General features: G+C 36.2%; 1 protein-coding gene across 1 annotated transcript; it reads left to right on the top strand.

The window, feature by feature from the left end:
• The first annotated feature begins 304 nt into the window (after positions 1-304).
• On the top strand, positions 305-19,160 carry lrrn1 (leucine rich repeat neuronal 1). Its single transcript, XM_056460365.1, has 2 exons — positions 305-828; positions 15,985-19,160. The coding sequence occupies exon 2, from the start codon at positions 16,219-16,221 to the stop codon at positions 18,370-18,372; it is 2,154 nt and encodes a 717-aa protein (XP_056316340.1). The 5' UTR covers positions 305-828; positions 15,985-16,218; the 3' UTR covers positions 18,373-19,160.
• Positions 19,161-19,209: the final 49 nt, after the last annotated feature.

The following is a 19,209-nucleotide window of genomic DNA, read 5'->3' as shown; positions in this document are numbered from 1 at the left end:
TGCCCCACTCTCCCCAATATATAAGCTGTTTACAAATGTGTCATTCATTAAAAAACAGGAAATTTTGATTAAAAAACTGGCACCTTGAGCCTAGACAATGCACAAAGATCGATGGATTAGGAAGAAAAACTTTCCTCAAAGTGAAGCCTCGAACAAAGGGACATTGTTTCTTTGTAAATCTTTGGTGAGTGGGACACCATGCAGAGTCCTCCATCACTACGTCAAGCATGAGAAGGAGGAGGGAGCCTGTGGAAGACGCCTCATAAGAGAGCATCACCTCCTCAACACTGAGCCTCCACGCCCCGCGTTTATCCCCGCCGCGCTCCCCCTGTGCCCGCCTTTGTTCGCATCACAACAATCCCCGAACAGATGGTGCTCTGCTTGGGAATCGAGTGACAGCCACCGGCCGGCAACCAATCGCTTGCTCGGGAATCAGCTGACTCGCCCGGACAGCGCCAGGTGCTGTCATCATATTTTGCTTGGCGACGCAGCGCGGGCTCCACAGTAACACGGAGACTCGGTGGACGGGAGCCAGTCAGCGGATTCCCGTTGCAAGGAAGGATCCACGCACACCCGACCATGCGCTCGGCGGACGGTAAAAATTCGCGGTGTGGATGTAACGAGATGATGCCTCTGTGAAGCAGTTTGTCGCGCGGAACTTACGAACGACGTGATGGTGTTGATTGTCTATGGATTTTCGTTCATCGCTCAATCTTCTGTTCACAAGGACATATATGCTGTATGTAGATATAGTAAGTGCATGAAGCAGTCAGCGCTCAGGAAGGACTTCGGTACCATTCGAAACGTGTAGATCGGAAAGCCAAAGAGGTATATTTTCATATTTTTAATGGAATCTTTCATTTGTGTACGAGCATCTGTGCATGCCAAATCAGAACCATGGGCAAATAAATAGGTTCCATCGTGCGCAGTGCAGTGATGAGAATATAAGCCACTTGCAAAATGGTCCTTATTAAGACTAAGGTGTAATTTTAAAGTAACAAAGCGTACAATGTGTTTCCTTGAAGTTCCTTGAAATAGAAGGTAACTGTGTTGCCTTGCTTTTGAGGGTTTTCTTATATGGATTAGGTATATGGCAAGCCGTTTGAACATTTATTTCAGTAAACTAGTTTATTTTCATGTTAATGGAACATATTAAAAAATAAGTGACCCATTTCTAAATAGTATTTTATTATTAAATATTTAGTAAGCAATGCAGTAATGGTTCTATACATAACTATTACATATCACACCATACTACACCACACATAATGAAAAGAATAATTTTTAACTCAATAAAAACCTTTTTTTCCCACCAATGGAATATTGAAGGTTCTTAAGGCCAATAAAGAGGCTATATACAGTATTTAAGTGGAACTTCTCTATTGCACAAAATATTCCTATGGTGGAAAAGGGTTGAACCAGTACTGTTCACTGAAAGGAACCGAATATAATTCTTATATAAAATTGTTAGGAAATCCTAAGGGTGTTAAAGGGTGAACCTTCAACACCCCTAGAAATATTCCATTGGGAAAGGAAAAAAAAAAGGTTTTTATTGAGTTAAAAAAAAAACGATTCTTTTCATTATTGAAACCTGTATTTTAAAATATTTTAGCACTTCATTGAATACTAGAAACATTTCAAATAGTTACAAGAAAATATGTGTAGTGTAATTGACAACAGAATTGTGTAAATTTGGAATACAGTGGTAGTTTCTTGTTACTATTTGGTATAGCTGATATAAATGTAATTTGAGTCCATACTAGTGAATACCAAAGAAGTTACAAGCAATGAAATCTGAGAACTAATGGCATAAATAACAACCTGCTGGTAATATAAAATGGTTAACTGTTAGTTTTAAGGAATAAAAGGCCTGCCATACATTGTGATTTACTGCATTTAATAGCAAGGACACATCGGCTGTTGCGCTTGAGATGTTGAAGGGCAAAATTTGTGTCTATGTTTGCTTTTTGTTTTGTAATTTATGATTTGTTTATAAAGAGTTCAAACAGTCCATGCAGGATTTCCTCAGAACAATAGCCTGGTAAAAGATAATACCACAATGGATGTGTGCATAAGGAGTGAACAGAATGTGAAAGGAATCCACTTTTTAAAAGATTCATGTCAGAACCAAATAAATTTATCGTTAAAGTATAATTGAACATAAGGAGCATTGCTGCATCCTTTATGTAGCACCACAGTTTTACTACTAAATTTACTTGATTATCTGATTGCATTCTTCACAGTGTTACAGTGTCTATTTAGCTCCATGAGAGTGATTTTACACTGTAATTGTAGAAGAAATTGATCTCAAACTTTGATCTGATCGCGTTATCGCTGGCTTACCGCAGGGTCTGGTTGGCGATGCAGAAATGTGATTTGCATCTCAATGTCCAGGCACTCTAGCAGATGTTTGGTTGCTTACTTATTCGAAATAAGACGCCACAACATCCCCAGGAAAGACAATAAACACGGGAAGACGTCTTTTAGTCAGGGAAGGATGTATAATGAGGCTTGAGGAGGGGGTCGGTATTGTCCCTGGGGACGCCACCCCTTGTTGCAGCTGTTGCGTCTGGTGCAGAAGTTGTTTTCTGACATTTGAAGAGAAGCGTCTTGAGCACCTACAATGTAAGGAAAATGTCGGGCATATAATAAGACTAGGACAGAAGTGCAAACTGCAGGTGGTTATGATGTGAGGTGAAAGGTAACTTTTTTTTTTCATGTGTAAAGAAAATATAGGCCTCTTGGTTTATACTTTATTTTAAAATAGAACAATAATGTTTGTTCATAATATATAATGTGGAACGTTTTACAAATTAAATAAGAGTATGCAAAAGATTTAATTAGGTGGCATGCACTTAAAATGCTGTATTAGTCTTTTTGTCCTTTTTTTTTTTTTTTGCATGCAATTGCTCAAAAAATAATCTATGTATGTTTTTTTTTTTGACTATTCTGAAGTTATATGATTATATAATATCATATTGTCTAAAAATAAATATAAACATCTTTGAAACCATGACATCTTTTTGTCATTCTAACCTATTCTTAATACGGTATATGTACAGCTAGTGTTTCTTACCATACCGATGCATTTCCGGTGAATGGTTAATGTGACTTTTTCAAATTTATACTGTTCCTTTTTCAGCATCGATGGTCTAATGTATTTAAAATACAATCAGTTCAGTTGACTTCAGCATTCATTTAGTTGTTTAAGCGTAAAACGAGATGAAAAGTCGCATACAGTTCACCGGAAACGCTTGACCCAGGTTATTGCAAAAATAAAAGTCCTTCTGCATACTTCTGTATATACCCTATTTACGCTCTAAATTTTGATGAAATGTCATCAGAAATTTGCAGAAAATAATGATTCATACAAATACATAACAAAAAATAGCAAATCCAGGGAAACAGAGCATTAAAATGTATTTATTTAAAATAGCTGCACTGAAAAAAAGTTCTTCATTGGATTTACTTAAGTTTTAAAGTAATTTTATATGGGCTAAATTTGTTTCGTTAATTTGTTTGTTTAAATTTAGCCCATAGTTTGCAACGACTTACCGTTAAAAAAAAATCAGTAAATCCAATGAACAATTCTTTTCAGTGTGTTTATAGCCTCATAATTACTACAGTTCAAATGCTATTATTAGTTTTTGTTTTTTGTTTTTCTGTCAATTCAAAAGGCAAATATTAATTTACCACAACTTTAGATATCAAAGTAAGATGTAAGAGGCCTGTTACTGTATGTTTTTTTTTTTGGTCAGTCATTAAAGTCTAGAAGCAAGTGGAAGTCCCATTTGTGTTGAATTGTATCTATCAATCTATCTATCTATAAATCTATTCATGTTTTTTTTTTTACTATTCTGAGGTTAAAACAATGATATCTAAATATAAATAAATGTCATCAGAAATTTGCAGATAATAATGATTTACTCAAGTACATAACTCTAAATTGCAGATCCAGGGAAGTAAAAAATTAAAATGGCTATATACAGTATTTAAGTGGAACATCTCTATTGCACAAAATATTCCTATGGTGGAAAAGGGTTGAACCAGTACTGTTCACTGAAAGGAACCGAATATGATCTTTATATGAAATTGTTATGATTGTTTTTTTTTTAAATAGCTGCTCTGAAAAAATATGATTAATTGGACTTACGATTTTTTTTTAGGTAAGTGGTTGCAAACAATTTAAATGGGCTGAATTTAAACAAAGAAATCAAGTTGAACAATACTAAATTGAATATTATATATATATATATATATATATATATATATATATATATATATATATATATGTATGTATGTATGTATGTATGTATGTATGTATGTATGTATGTATGTATGTATATATATGTATATATATATATATATATATATATATATATATATATATATATATATATATATATATATATATATATAATATAAATACTTTGCAACCACTTACCTTAAAGAAAAGAGTAAATTTATAGTCTCATAATCACTACAGTTAAAATGTTATTAGTTTTTTTTGTTGTTGTTATAATTTTTCCGTCAATCCAAAAGGCTAATATTGGTTTAGCATGACTTTAAACATCAAAGTAAGATGTAAGAGGCCTGTTACTGTATGTGTTTTTTTATTGGTCAGTCATTGAAGCAAGCGGAAGTCCCATAAAAAGGAACAAGTCTGGCTTTCGTGTTGAATTTTATCTGTTAATCTATCTATCTATTAATCTATTAATGTTTTTTGACTATTCTGAAATTAAAACAATTATATTGTCTAAAAATAATAAAAAAAAATCTGTGAAACCATGATATCTTTTTGTCATTCTAACTAATTCTCAATTTATGCTCTAAATTTTGAAGCAATGTCATCAGAAATTTGTGGAAAATAATGATTTACTCAAGTACATAACTATAAATTGCAGATCTAGGGAAGTTGAGAATCAAAAAAGGACTTTATTAAATAGCTGCACTGAAAAAATATGATTCATTAGATTTACAAAATTTTTTAAGGTAAGTGGTTGTAAACAATGTATAAGGGGGAATTTAAACAAAAAAATTAAGTTGAACAATAATACATTTAATTTGTTTGTTTAAATTCAGCCTGTATACATTTTTTGCAACCACTTTCCTTAAAACAATGAGTAAATCCAATGAAGCATTCTTTTCAGTGTGTTTAATGCCTCATAATCACTACAGTTAAAATACTATTATTAGTTTTTTTGTTGTTATTAGAATTTTTTCATCAATCCAAAAGCCTAATATTGGTTTAGCACAACTTTAGACATTAAAGTAAGATGTAAGAGGCCTGTTACTGTATGTGTTTTTTATTGGTCGTCATTGAAGTCTAGAAGCAAGCGGAAGTCCCATAAAATGCTGAAAGGAACAAGTCTGGCTTTTGTGTTGGCCACAGAGATAAAGAGTGGGATTGAACAAGCAGCTGTTTGACTAATTCTGCAAACATAATCTTGTTAAGAAATCACTTTGCGAAAGATCTGTTTGGACAGCAGATGAAGGAGAGAAAGACGTTCTGTACTGCTCTTATAAACACTCATGAGCTGTATGAATTTAGATTTGAATCACCTAATGTAATTTTTATGAACGTAATGCATTTTTAAATAGTTGTAGAATGAAATATTTATTTTAAATCACGTTTGTAACATACATGTAGGCCTCTGAGTTTTAAAATTACTGTAACTAACCAAGCATAGATTTATATTATTTTTAATTGTATATTATATTTTGCATTAATAAATAATATTAAACTATGCATTGAGTCTTCTGGTAGATTCAACTTGTTTGTAGTCACATGATTCTTCAAGGTTTTAATGTTTAGATATTATAAATTCTGGGATCGACTGAATGCAGTGGTTTGAAACACACAGCGCTGAAATGAATTGAAATGAGGCCTTTGAGGGTTCCTGTGCATTTGCTCCTCAGCACTCATCCTTGTGCAGTGACACAGAGGACTCCATTTGATTGGAAATCAATGTTTTTATGCCATTCACAGTAGTCTCCGTCTCCACAGCACTGTACCGCCCATGCCATTACCCCATGGTTCAACTCTGGGCAAAAGCTATGATTCACCATGCAATTAATAATACCCCTCAGATTAAGAGTTGGCAAGCGGAAAGGGTTTTCAGTGTTGGATGTGAAAAGATCTGCTCTCTTGGCCCTTCGCAAAGCCTTTTTGATCCAAGAATAAAATTAATTACCATTAATTTCTCACTCTCTTTCTGTGAAGTTTTTTCAGGAAGTGAGCCCCTAGGGTAGATTAACAGAGAAATGCTGAGAGTTACAGACAAGTCGGTCATTTTTTCTCTCTCTCTTTTTTTGGAGCCGTTTTAACAGGCCATTTGGGTTTCTCCACTTGTTTATTTGGATTTTCGTATTGTATGCTGGGAATGTATTTCCGGTGTTTCCTTTGCTTTTCCACAGCAAACTGTGTGCGTATAGAGGCTTGGGAAAGCAAAAGAGTTTCCTGGAAGGATATTTCATGTATGTAGACGGTGAGAAACAGATCAACAGACGGGCCATGTTTATATCAGTAGCAGCTCAACAGTTTTGTTCTCCTGCTATTTATGAGTGATGAATCACAGGATCAAATCATGAGCAACAAATGATGTGTTCTAATGTTTGCTTGGATCCTTGCCATTAGTGGCTGAAGCTTGTGTTCCTTGTTTTTTTATAGGAGAATAAACCCATTAGTGTTGTTTGTAGTAGTTAAAATATTGATTTTCTGTTGAGATTTAAAAACTGCACTTTGCTGTGCTCGAGTAAGCACTGTCAGCTTGTGTAGGAGAATGTGGTCTTAATATTTAGAGTTCGTTTTTATACACTGTAAAAGTGTTGGATTTGTGTTGGGACAACATGAAGGAATTAAGTTAACTGATTAGTTTTTACAAATTTAAGTGAATTGAACTAGGGTTGGGCGATGTCGACCAATTTGGCATCGTACATTGTCTAATGTGAAACATCACAATGGACGATGGCATTGTCGTCATAGGCTGCAGTGAATTAATTATTTATGAATAATTAATTAATTCATAGCATATTATTTGCAGCCTACTGTTTCAACTACCTGATTCGCATGGTCTTTGTTTAACCCATAACCAAATCATAAATAAATAAAGATAAATTACACACAAATTACCACCTGTCAATCACTTTCTCCTCAGGACTCTGGCATGAATGGGCAGAGTGATAGGTGTCGTTACAATGGCATCAATAAACTTGGTTGGTAAAAAAGGTGCACAACCAGCAGCAACCAACCAACAGTATCTGAGGTTTTCACTAAAATTATTAAGTACAAGCATGAAAGTGAAAGATTGAAGCAGTATACTGATGCTTTGACACGTTATCTGATTGATTCAAAAGAGCGAAGAGTCGTTAGATAGAGACAAGACTAATTAAAGATCACGTTTAACAATTATATTGAGACGTGATCCAGCGGTACATCCTTGATAAACTGTCTGATGTGCACTGCTCTCTGGGGTTTTGTGCTTAAAGCACCCGCTGACTGCTGGAGCTCAGACAGCGTGCAACAGTGTGTGGTGGCTGTGTGTGTGGGCACGTGATGTGCGTTTTTAGCGGAATAGTGTGGATGTGGATAGTTTTTGTTGTAAACGGTGCCTAAGTGTGTATTTTTCGCGAGCAGGTTTGCGACAGCGATGACAATGGCATCATCTATCGACCCAACCGTAAAGTAAAATGAAAAAAATTAAATTATCCCAAAAAACCCACATAGAAGAATTGTGTTGTTTCAGCTGATTTTAAATAAGTAGTTTGAACAAAGAGCAAATGTCATTTTTTGAGTGTAGCTTTTACAACATTAGCTTACTTTTAATTTGGAGAACTAAATTTACTACTCATATTTACATGACATCATGTACAAAACTTATGTATTTTGGACATTCATTTATTTGACAACGGGAGGCTGAAAATTCACTTTAAATAATGGTTTCAAAGCCTGTACTATATTAGAAAAAATGAACAGCAGTGTTTTGTTTTTCTGCAATATTTATTGCGACATGAACATAATTTCACCAGATGACTTGAATAGGCTTAAATTTCTGTTTTACAGAATTCATAATTTGAGACTAATTGGGATGATTTTATAGGGTAGTGCATCTGCATAAAATACCATATACAAATTACAAACATAGATAAATAGAATACAGCAAAGACACAAGTGAAATAGGTTTAATCTATGATATTCTGGAGAGTGGAATTCAGGTAAAGGAATTGAATATTGTAATGTAAATTGATCACACTGTATTGACCTTATTCTTCAACGCAGAAGTGCGCTCGTTTTTGCTATTGTTTAATAAGTTGCCTATGAGCGAAATGACTAGGAATATTAAACGGCAGAAAACGATCAAAGTACTTGCTCTACAAACAAGTGTTTGCATGATTATACAGACAAAGCCAATTAATATAATAAGAAAATGTCAGTTTGCAACATCAAGCAGCAGAACGAGCTGTTTTTAACATCTAAAAATAAGATTCTTATAGCTGCGCCCGCTTGTACGTGAAGAATAAGATAAATAGTCCTCATGTATAATGAAATGTAATAAATCTTTTATAAAACTACAAACATTATAATTTATTTGTTTGCTAAGATGTGGCTAGCTGGTTGCTAGGGTGTTTTGAGACGTTGCTAGGTGGTTGCTAAGGCATTCCTTGGTGGTTGCTAAAGTGTTGCTAGGTGGTTGCAAGTTGTTGTTGTTATGTGGTTGCTAGGGTGTTTTATGTGGTTGCTAAAATGTTGCTAGGTGGTTGCCTGGGTGTTGCAAGGCGGTTGCTAGGGTGTTCTGGGTGGTTGCTAATGTGTTGATAGGTGGTTTATAAGGTGTTGCTCGGTGATTGCTAGGGTGTTCTGATTGGTTGCTTGGTGGTTGCTAATGCGTTGCTAGGTGGTTGCTTATGTGTTGCTAGGTGGTTGCTAAGGTTTTCTAGGTCATTGCTAAGGTGTTGCTAGATAGTTGGTAGGGAATTCTGATTGGTTGCTAAGGCATTGCTAGTTGGTTGCTAGGGTGTTCTGAGATATTGCTAGGCGGTTTCTAAGATGTTGCTAGGCAGTTGCCAAGCTGTTCTAGGTCGTTGCTAAGGTGTTGGTAGGTGGTCGCTAGGTAGTTCTGAGTGGTTGCTAGGCGGTTGCTAACGCATAGCTAGGTGGTTGCTAAGGTGTTGCTAGGCGGTTGCTAAGATGTTGCTTGGCGATTGCTAAGGTGTTCTGAATAGTTGCTAGGCAGTTGCTAACATAAATTATGATGGTTCTAGTATGAATGATTTTGTTGCTAGCATGTTTCTAGTATAATCTAGCATGTTGTTAGCATGAATTTAGAATAAACTAGTTTTTAGTATGGATTAGTATGTTTGTTAGTATGTTTCTAGTATGGATTAGTATGTTAGTATGGATTGGTATGTTGTTAGTATGTCCAATGTAAAGTCAATGGCAGCTTTTTTACAATGGAAGTCTAAAGGACAGTTGCTAAGATGCCGTAAGTGGTTGCTAGGGTAAGGCTAGTAAATTGAAAGGTGATCAGTGATTGGCAGATTGGTTGTCTGAATTAAATGAGTGTAACCTTAAGTCTGTATGACAGTCTGGCTCAAAGTTATGAGGTCACAAAGTTTGGTCCAATGTTAAGTCAATGGGACTTTTCCGAATTTTCTGGGTCAGTTTTTGGAAAACCATGAGTCAATTCAGTTGGAAAAGATATAGCAACTTAATTTAGTATAGTTTGGAGGTCTAGAGTTAGTTTGGTGGGTATGAACCATCTAGGAGGAGATGCGTTCTTAAAATAGTCTAAGAAGGAGACGGAAGAATAATACGTTTAATTAATATAACAGTATGTCGGCTTTCTCAAGCCACCATAATAATGAAATGTTCTGCAATTGGAGCTACACAAATCCTGAATTACTGCATTAATGAAACGGAAAAAATCCCTTATTCCTTACTCTCTGTAGAAACACTATTTTGCTAAATGCTCCTATGGGTCTCATTTTAGAAAAAAAATAGGTTAGAAATCATATTGCAAACAAACAATATACAATTTCTATAGCAAGTGACATTGGTCTACTGGTCTAATATGCACAATACAGTGGAATTTTTTTCGTATGTCATTTACATGCAAACTTAACATCAGTGTACACCTTAAATAATCCAGTAAGTTCAACTGTACATTTTCTCCCAAACTTGAAATAATAGCCTGTCAGAAACCGACACTACAGTGACCCATAGATCAGACATGCCTTTCAAACGAAGTCTTCGGTCTGTACTGGGACCAGATCTGCAATCTGCCGGTGATCTGAAATGGCAGGTGTTTCAAATAGGCTTTCATTGAATTTCACAGCTGTCATTTGTTATCTAAGACCAGAGGAAGTTAAAGATGACGGCTTGGACAACAGGACGCAAGCTGCCTGCAGAAGTTCACCTAATTAGGTTGGAATGGCGTAAATAGCCATTAATTTGCGCCACAGATTTGGATTCAGATCCTGTTTGCTTATAAATAGTAAATATTTATGAGGATCATCAGTGTGTCCTATTTGTGTGGTCCTTGGGCAAAACATATTTGGTTTCTTACATCATGCTCAAAATAGTTTTTTCCCTCAATACCACCAATAAAATGTGAAACGAGGATTTCTGTTTGAATAAACTTTCTTATGAGGTTTGATTTTAAATAAATATTGAAATTCATTAAGTTAAACTTTAAGGGGATAGTTCACTTAAAAATGAATCTTTTGCCATCATTTACTCATACGGTTATTTGACTTGTTCCAAAGTAGTTGGAGTTTTTTGGATCTGTTGAACACAAAAGAAGATATTTTGTAGAATGGTGAAAACCTGTAAACATTGACTAACATGGTATTTGTTTTTCCTACTATGGATGTCAATGATCACAGGTTTCCAACATTTTTCAGAATATCTGTTTTTTTTTTTTCAACAGACACACGGTCACGCACGCACGCACGCACGCACGCACGCACGCACACACGCACGCACACGCACACACACACACACACACACACACACACACACACACACACACACAGAAAACTGGTTTGGAACAAGTAAAAGGTGATTTTCATCAGGGACTTACACAAGTACTGTTTTTAACTAGAGATGCAATGATTATAGATTTTAGTTGCAAGATTATAGTCTGATGAATATTCCCAGTTGTCATGATTATTATGCATTCATTAATTTCAAACATTACTAGTTTAGTAAATCACATAAAACTCCTTATATTTAAAAGTGTTATTTATTGCTGCTCAGTAACCAAATAACACAGCACATAATAATAACAAAAACAAACAATAGTCCTTTTCTCTTTGGACTTAAAAATAAGTGAAAAAGTTTTTGGCATTTTAACATAATAATTTTACACTGAAAATAAATGACAGAACAATGAATAAATAAATAAATAAATAACAATACGAATAAATAAAAAAATTTATTTGTCTAATGTAAATCTAAGCACCATATTAGCTAAGTATTTCCTGCTAAGTATTTACTGCTGAACCTCTGTCTGAAAGGTGCGTTTGATAAACCATAATACAAAATTAATTGGTATTTATTTTTTTATTACAAAATACATTTTTATTTTGCTTTTTTTTCTTCTTTGGAGTAGAAATGTCCATGTTCTATACATAGTATGAAGCTGATTGGTCAGTTCTTGTCACATGACTCGCAGTGCGCTTATGCCATTCTTTCAACTAGGAGCGCGTGGAAATCGTTAGCACATCGCTCCCAATATGCACGTGCAAGCTGCGCGCCTCCATTGGTAATAGCGAACTTGCACGCTCAAAAGACGTAGTATGTGAATGGCCCTTAGTTAAAATCCTCAGCCATAGTTAATGCAGTGTGTGTACTTATTAGCCTCAGTGTACAAGCTCGGAACTTCAAACTAGCGCACAGTTGGCATAACTTTTAGTTGCAGCAGTTTTGTTCCATGCAGAAACGAGGTGTTGAGAAGCCTTTGCGAATAATTAACCATGACAAATACAGCGCGGTTAATAAAGGAATCGGTTAATCGTTGCATCCCTATTTTCAACCCAGAAAAATGGAAAGCATTCATGTTTTTTGGCTGTTCGTTTACGGAACAATGCAGTTTTGGGGGAAATGCAATCCATATGACTTTTGCAAGTTTTTGATGATCATATTTTTATCATCTTATAAACCAGTGTTTCCCAACCCTGTTCCGGAAGGCACACCAACAGTACACATTTCAACCTCTTTCTAGTTAATGACACCTAAATCAACTCATCAGGATGTTAAAAGAGACTCAGAAACCTGAAATGAATGGTTCAGATAAGGGAGACATCCAAAATATGTACTGTTAGTGTGCCTTTAGGAACAGTGTTGGGAAACACTGTTGTAAACTATGTTATGTGTTTAGTCTACAAGTCCACATAAAGACTAAAAACCAATACGTTAATGGCTGACTACTTGCGCACAAGCTTAAAGGCACATCACCACCTACAGGCCTGACATGCATTTAACAGTATATAACCATCAGTATATAAACAGATGTTTCCATGCATCCATTTTAATAAACGCAGATGGTTTTAGACAAAAATGTACACAGACGTTTTTTAAAAGAGCAAAAACATTTACATAATCTTTGTCTTATAAACATGTGGACTTGCCTTTGGCTAACTTTAGGTTTATGTGAACTCCAAAACACTGGTGGCCATAAGATCAATAGAAGACTTAGATCAGGCATAATGAACCTAAAGTGATGTCTGAACTACAGACAACTAGGCCTTAATCTAAAAATGCAGAGCAGAAATTGTGGCTTAATTTTAAGCCCCGGTATACAGTCTTAAATGAAATTGTGATCTCTGGATTACTTTATCCTACTTACTGAAAAGGTTTTGGCTTCCACTTTGGTAAATACTACTATTAAGAGCTGAATCTGAGATTGACCTCAATATTGGTGGAAATGAAAGATAATTCATGTTAAAATGTCAGTATATAAGAGGTGTGTTTAACCCAGTGTTTACTTGTTTTAAACAAAAGGAAATACTGTAATGTTAGTGTCTTTTTAAACAGATTTGTTTGCTCACCCTTATCTTTATGGCTTCATTTGTTCTGTGACTAAATATACTCAGAAATCTTTTTGTTCATACAGTAAAAGTCCAGTGTTATTTTGAACAAAACATTACGTAGGTCAGAATATTCATTCATTCATTCATCTTCCTTCAGCTTAGTCCCTTATTTATCAGGGGTCGCCACAGCGGAATGAACCGCCAACTATTCCAGCATAGTTTTATGCAGCAGATGCTCTTCCAGCTGCAACCCAGTACTGGGAAACACCCATGCACTCTCTTATTCACACCCTCACACATACACTATGGCCAATTTTGTTTATCCAATTCTCCTATCGCATGGACTGTGGGGGAAACCAGAGCACAATTTTAGCAGAACTTTCACATGTTCTGTCCCTTTAAGACACTGCTTAACATCTTTCAGACTGAGAGCCATTGAACGCAATGCCCATGTTCTAGTAAAAAATGAGTTAATTAGTTGCTATTCCTGGAAAATGATGGAACACTCGAGTCCTACTATATTTCATTCATTTGCCCCTCTTTAAATTTTACAGATTAGTTTAATGTTTCATCTTAATTACCTTATTAAGAAATTTCACATCTTGCTGTGTGAAGTACTGTATTACAACCTAGATAATTAGATAATGTATATCATTTTTCTTGTCCGAGCCAGTGATACAGTATGAATGGAATGGACTGATTTTGCAGCTTTAAAATAGAGAATTGCCAATGTCACCCTGTTTAACTTTGTTGATTTGGCTTCTGTCTGTACTATACTTTAGTGCTGTTTTCAGTGTGAGGTATCATTCGGTATTGCATTCCGAAAACGCTTTAAGGATGGTGCTGATAACTTTGATAACACAGGCCGGGTCCCATCTGTGTAGTTCACTCTTTTATGAGAATTGCTGATACCGGCAGTTACAGTCAGCTTTCAGTCTAAATTGCCCTGATGCTCCTTTGGCCACAGGGGGGAGATCAGGCCTCTTATTGATTTCCATTCTCACATTAAAGCACTCATTTACACCAGCTGTACCATGTTTCCTCCATTCATTTTCTTGGCAGTATGAGACTTGAAGTATCAGTGTTCAAGCTGTATTTGTTAGAGGATTCAGCTCTAAAGTTAGCAAAATATTGCTTAAGTTAAGTTGGCATATTGGTGCCTTGGGTAATTTACATATGATGTAAGAGGTATTTTTTAGATTATTCTTCTTTAATTCTTACAAGTGCGGATTGGTTGGTTTGATTATTGGCGTTTAAAAAACATTAACAACGCTGAGCAACTTTTATGGAGGAGTATCTGTTCTTAATGTACTGTAGGTGGTATTTGGCATGGACTAAATCCCTCTGGCTTGCTGTTTGTGTGATTGAGTCAGCATTAGCACCATATGGGATAACAGATGCCCCGTTCGCTGCTCTGTCAAAGACACAATAATGCCACCTTTTTGCGTGCAATGGATGCTTGTTTGTTTCCTTCCAAACCTTATAAACACGTCTAGTGTTAAATTGTACAGTACTAGGTAATCTACTGAATTTGCACAACTGATCCAATATGCTATTATATGGCTCACATGTGGATAGTATATTAGTATATATATATATATATATATATATATTTTTTTTTTTTTTACAAATTTTTTTTTTACAAATTTTTTTTTTAATGTATTTTATTTTACAAAAATGCTGCAAAGAGAGGTAATACTTCACTTTTTTAACTTAGATGGAAACCTGTTTGGTAATATCTATGAATAGATGCACATAAATTAGTCATTTTTACACCTTTACTAATGTTCATTCTTCGTTTACAAAAGCAATTGTTTGATCGCATGTGAAATAATATATTTACTCCATTTTTAGTCACTTTTTTCATTTACTCTTTGATCCACCCATTCAAATTTGTTAGACTGCTATAAATAAGATCCCCATTTATTTTTTAAGTAGTATATTTATATTTGTGCACTAATTTATTGCACATACTACACAGTTTGATGCATTTAGAGCAGAGATGCCCTAAGTAGGGCCCACGAGCCAAAGTTGGCCCATTGTAACCTATGATTTGGCCCACCATCCCATCTAAGAAGAGAGTGAGAAGGATGGAGAACTTTGGGGCAAATGCCTTTAAAAGAGATTGTCATTTCTAATTTGACGTGCTTTTTTGTTTGTTTTATTGCTAACTGAAATGAAATGTTTAAAGTAAATTAATCTAAATTTTTAAAATGTAGACAATCTCACTCAACGGATAGAACTATGGTTAAGACATCGGTGAGCAAATCCATGCAAAAACTAGTGTAACTGTCTATTCTGTTATAAATGAGATTGTTTTTGTTTTTACTGTAATAAGTTAATTGTAAAATGTAAAAATATGCTGTATTAGTTCAAATAAAGCAATGTTTTCTAGTTATTTATAAATATAACTAAATAAATTAGGAAATTACCCATGGCAATTATATTTACCTTCGGCCCTCTAACCTCAACCAAGGTTGGTTTTTGGCCCTTCATAAAAAAGTTTTGGCACCCCTGATTTAGATTAATATCAAACAATTCCCTTTAAAATTCTTTTTTTAATTAGCCATTTTTGTTTTAAAGTTTGACATCTTTTTTATATTTACCTAAGTTTGAGAAGCTTTATATTTCATCAGCATTTTGTTTAGTTGATATAGCCATTTTATACATAAAAAAAGTTTTTTAATTTTACTTGAAAAAAATTAGCAATTTAATGTCAGTACATAAAGAAATAAATACAATAAGTGTAAATTAATCTTGTTTAAATATTTTTATTTGTGTAAGTTTTCCTTTAGCTATGTGTAAAAGCATTGTTTACATTGATTGATTGATTGCTTTCATCTATTATCTTTTGCATATTCACTAAAATGTTTATATAAAATAAGTTCTCATGCGGTGGAATTTGTCCATTGATTGTTTTAACTCAATCTTTTCTCTTTGTTTTTTTTTTAGGCCAACTCTCCAGTCCAGGATTCATGCTGTTAGGAAGTTTCAAACCTATATGAGCCCACGGGAACTACACCTTCCTAAATCTTCCGGAAGCTCTTTGACTTTGCTGTTCAAGCTTTCAGAGGGATAAAAGGGCTATTCTGCAACACATCTATTGAATGAGAATCTCACCTCCTCATCTCTTTGGCGCTATAAGTATTCCAGCTCTGATCTGAGGGATAAACACTTACAGTCAGAATGGCAAGAGGGACTTTCTTTTTGGTAGTGCAGGGGCAGATTTGTTTCATCTTGCTTCTGGCTGTACTTGGCCTCTCTTCGGTTCATGGTACAGAATGTCCGCAGCTTTGTGTGTGCGAGATCCGGCCTTGGTTCACACCCCAGTCCACCTACAGAGAAGCAACTACTGTTGATTGCAATGATCTTCACCTTACACGAATCCCTGGGAATCTGTCAGCCGACACACAGGTGTTGCTTCTGCAGAGTAACTACATTGCCAGAACTAGCGAGGAACTGGAGCAGTTACTGAATCTTACAGAACTCGATCTGTCCCAGAACAATTTCAGCAACATTCGTGACATCGGCCTGACCAACATGTCGCAACTCACGACTCTCCACCTGGAGGAGAACCAAATAGTTGAGATGCCTGACTTCAGTTTGCAGGACCTCACCAATCTACAGGAGCTGTACATTAATCACAATCAGATCAGCTCCATTGCACCCAACGCCTTCGCTGGATTGCGTAACCTTCTTAGACTCCATTTGAACTCCAACAGACTCAAGGCCATCGACAGTCGTTGGTTTGAATCAACTCCCAACCTGGAGATCCTTATGATTGGGGAAAATCCTGTTGTTGGGATTCTTGATTTGAACTTCAAACCTCTTACCAACTTGAGAAGCCTTGTCCTGGCAGGAATGGAGCTCACTGACATCCCAGGCAATGCATTTGTTGGACTGGACAACCTAGAGAGTCTCTCCTTCTATGACAATAAACTAGTTCGGGTTCCCCAGACTGCTCTGCAGAAGCTTCCAAACTTAAAATTCCTGGATTTGAACAAGAACCCGATACATAAAATTCAAGAGGGGGACTTTAAGAACATGCTCAGGCTGAAAGAACTTGGCATTAACAACATGGGAGAACTTGTATCCATTGATCGATTCGCATTGGATAACCTCCCTGAGTTGACCAAACTGGAAGCCACAAACAATCCTAAGTTTTCCTACGTGAGCCGTTTAGCGTTCCGCGACTTGCCGGCACTAGAGAGCCTAATGCTCAATAATAATGCTCTAAACTCTCTCTACCAGGCAACGGCTGATTCTCTGCCCAACCTGAGAGAGATCAGCATCCACAGCAACCCGCTCCGTTGCGACTGTGTAATCCAGTGGATGAGCTCCAACAAGACAACCATTCGATTTATGGAGCCTCTTTCCATGTTCTGCACCATGCCGCTTGAGGTTAGAGGTCAGCGCTTGAGAGATGTGTTTTCTCGTGAACCTTCAGGCCAGTGTCTCCCAATGATCTCCCATGACACTTTCCCCAATCACCTCAACCTGGACATCGGGATGACGGTAGATCTTGACTGTCGTGCAATGGCTGAACCCGAACCGGAAATATACTGGGTGACACCATCTGGTAACAAAGTCATGATGGATACAGTGTCTGATAAGTACCAACTTAACAGTGCAGGAACTCTGCGTATATCCTACATTCAGGTGGACGACTCTGGGCACTACACCTGTGTGGCGCAGAATACAGAAGGAGCAGACACTCGGGTGACCGCCATTCGAGTAAACGGGACTCTTCTGGATAGCACGCAGCTGATGAAGATCTATGTCAAACATACAGAGTCCCATTCAATTTTAGTGTCCTGGAAAGTAAACTCCAACGTCATGACGTCCAATCTGAAGTGGTCATCGGCTACTATGAAAATCGACAACCCTCACATTACCTATACTGCTAAAGTTCCTGTAGATGTTCATGAGTACAATCTCACACACCTCCAGCCGGCAACTGAGTATGAGGTGTGCCTTTCCGTTTCCAATATCCACCAACAGACTCAAAAGTCCTGCGTCAACGTCACAACCAAGCACGCCACGTTTGCGGTGGAGATCTCGGAGCAAGGCACCAATACGGCTCTGGCGGCTGTCATGGGCACCATTCTGGCCATCATCAGCCTGGGCTCCATCACGTTGTACATTGCAAAGAGATGGAAAAGGAAGAACTACCATCACTCCCTGAAGAAGTACATGCAGAAAACCTCCTCCATCCCTCTAAATGAACTGTATCCTCCCCTCATTAACTTATGGGAGGCAGACAGTGAAAAGGACAAGGACGGATCTTCAGACAATAAGCAGACACAGGTGGACACAACAAGAAGTTACTACATGTGGTGAAGCCTGCCAGACTTTTCCTCTCCTTTAGAGCACAAAGACACACCTTGGCTTATTTGTGCGCGAGAAAGACATCGATTTCGTTTTTTTTTTCTGCTTTGCTTACCGCAAGCAAATATTCAGACTGAAATCTCTGACTTTTTAGTAGAGTGTATTGCCTTTTCTTCTTCTTTGACTTTCAATATGGCAGCTTTGTTTAGCTTCCGAGACATGTTAGTAGCTGTGCTTTTTCTTTTTTGTTTATTCTATTTTGATAGCACAGCGTAGATAAATGTCAAGGATTGACTTTGGGTCGATGGATGCTGTACAGCACTCTATCTGATCCAATAAATTAATACGTCTTTGGCAGTATTCATAGAGAATGCATTGTTTCTTTCTCTCTTTCGTAAGACAGTTTAACTGTTGTGCACTGAAATATATTAACAAATTTGTCTTTGGACTCCAGTGTAAGCTGACAAGTTGAGTTTAGACTTGATACACTGTCTATTGAAAAACGTTAGCGATTGTTCTGTAATGTTGTATCAACTATAATTTGAACTATTTGGATTTTTCTCAAAAGTCAATTTTTGATTTAGAAGGTATCTTCGCAGATTAAAGAATTGTAAACCAGCAATAGAAACGTGAATGTTTAATAATTAGGTAGTAGAAAAAATGCTTTCTTTTTATTCAGATTCTTCTTCTTTTTTTAATTGGCTAAAATCTGTTGATCACTTAATTTTGTTGTAATTTACACTTGCGAAATATGTTGCATATTACAGTGCAAACAAAAATAAAATACTGTTTTGTTCAGATATTTTTTATACAATGATTTTCAAGTGGAGTGTCTTCATTCGTTGTTAT

Source organism: Danio aesculapii, chromosome 6 (assembly GCF_903798145.1).
Source record: "Danio aesculapii chromosome 6, fDanAes4.1, whole genome shotgun sequence".
In the NCBI taxonomy this organism is placed as follows: domain Eukaryota; kingdom Metazoa; phylum Chordata; class Actinopteri; order Cypriniformes; family Danionidae; genus Danio; species Danio aesculapii.
Note: the sequence above shows the minus strand (reverse complement) of the source record. Positions and strands in the feature narration are given on the sequence as shown.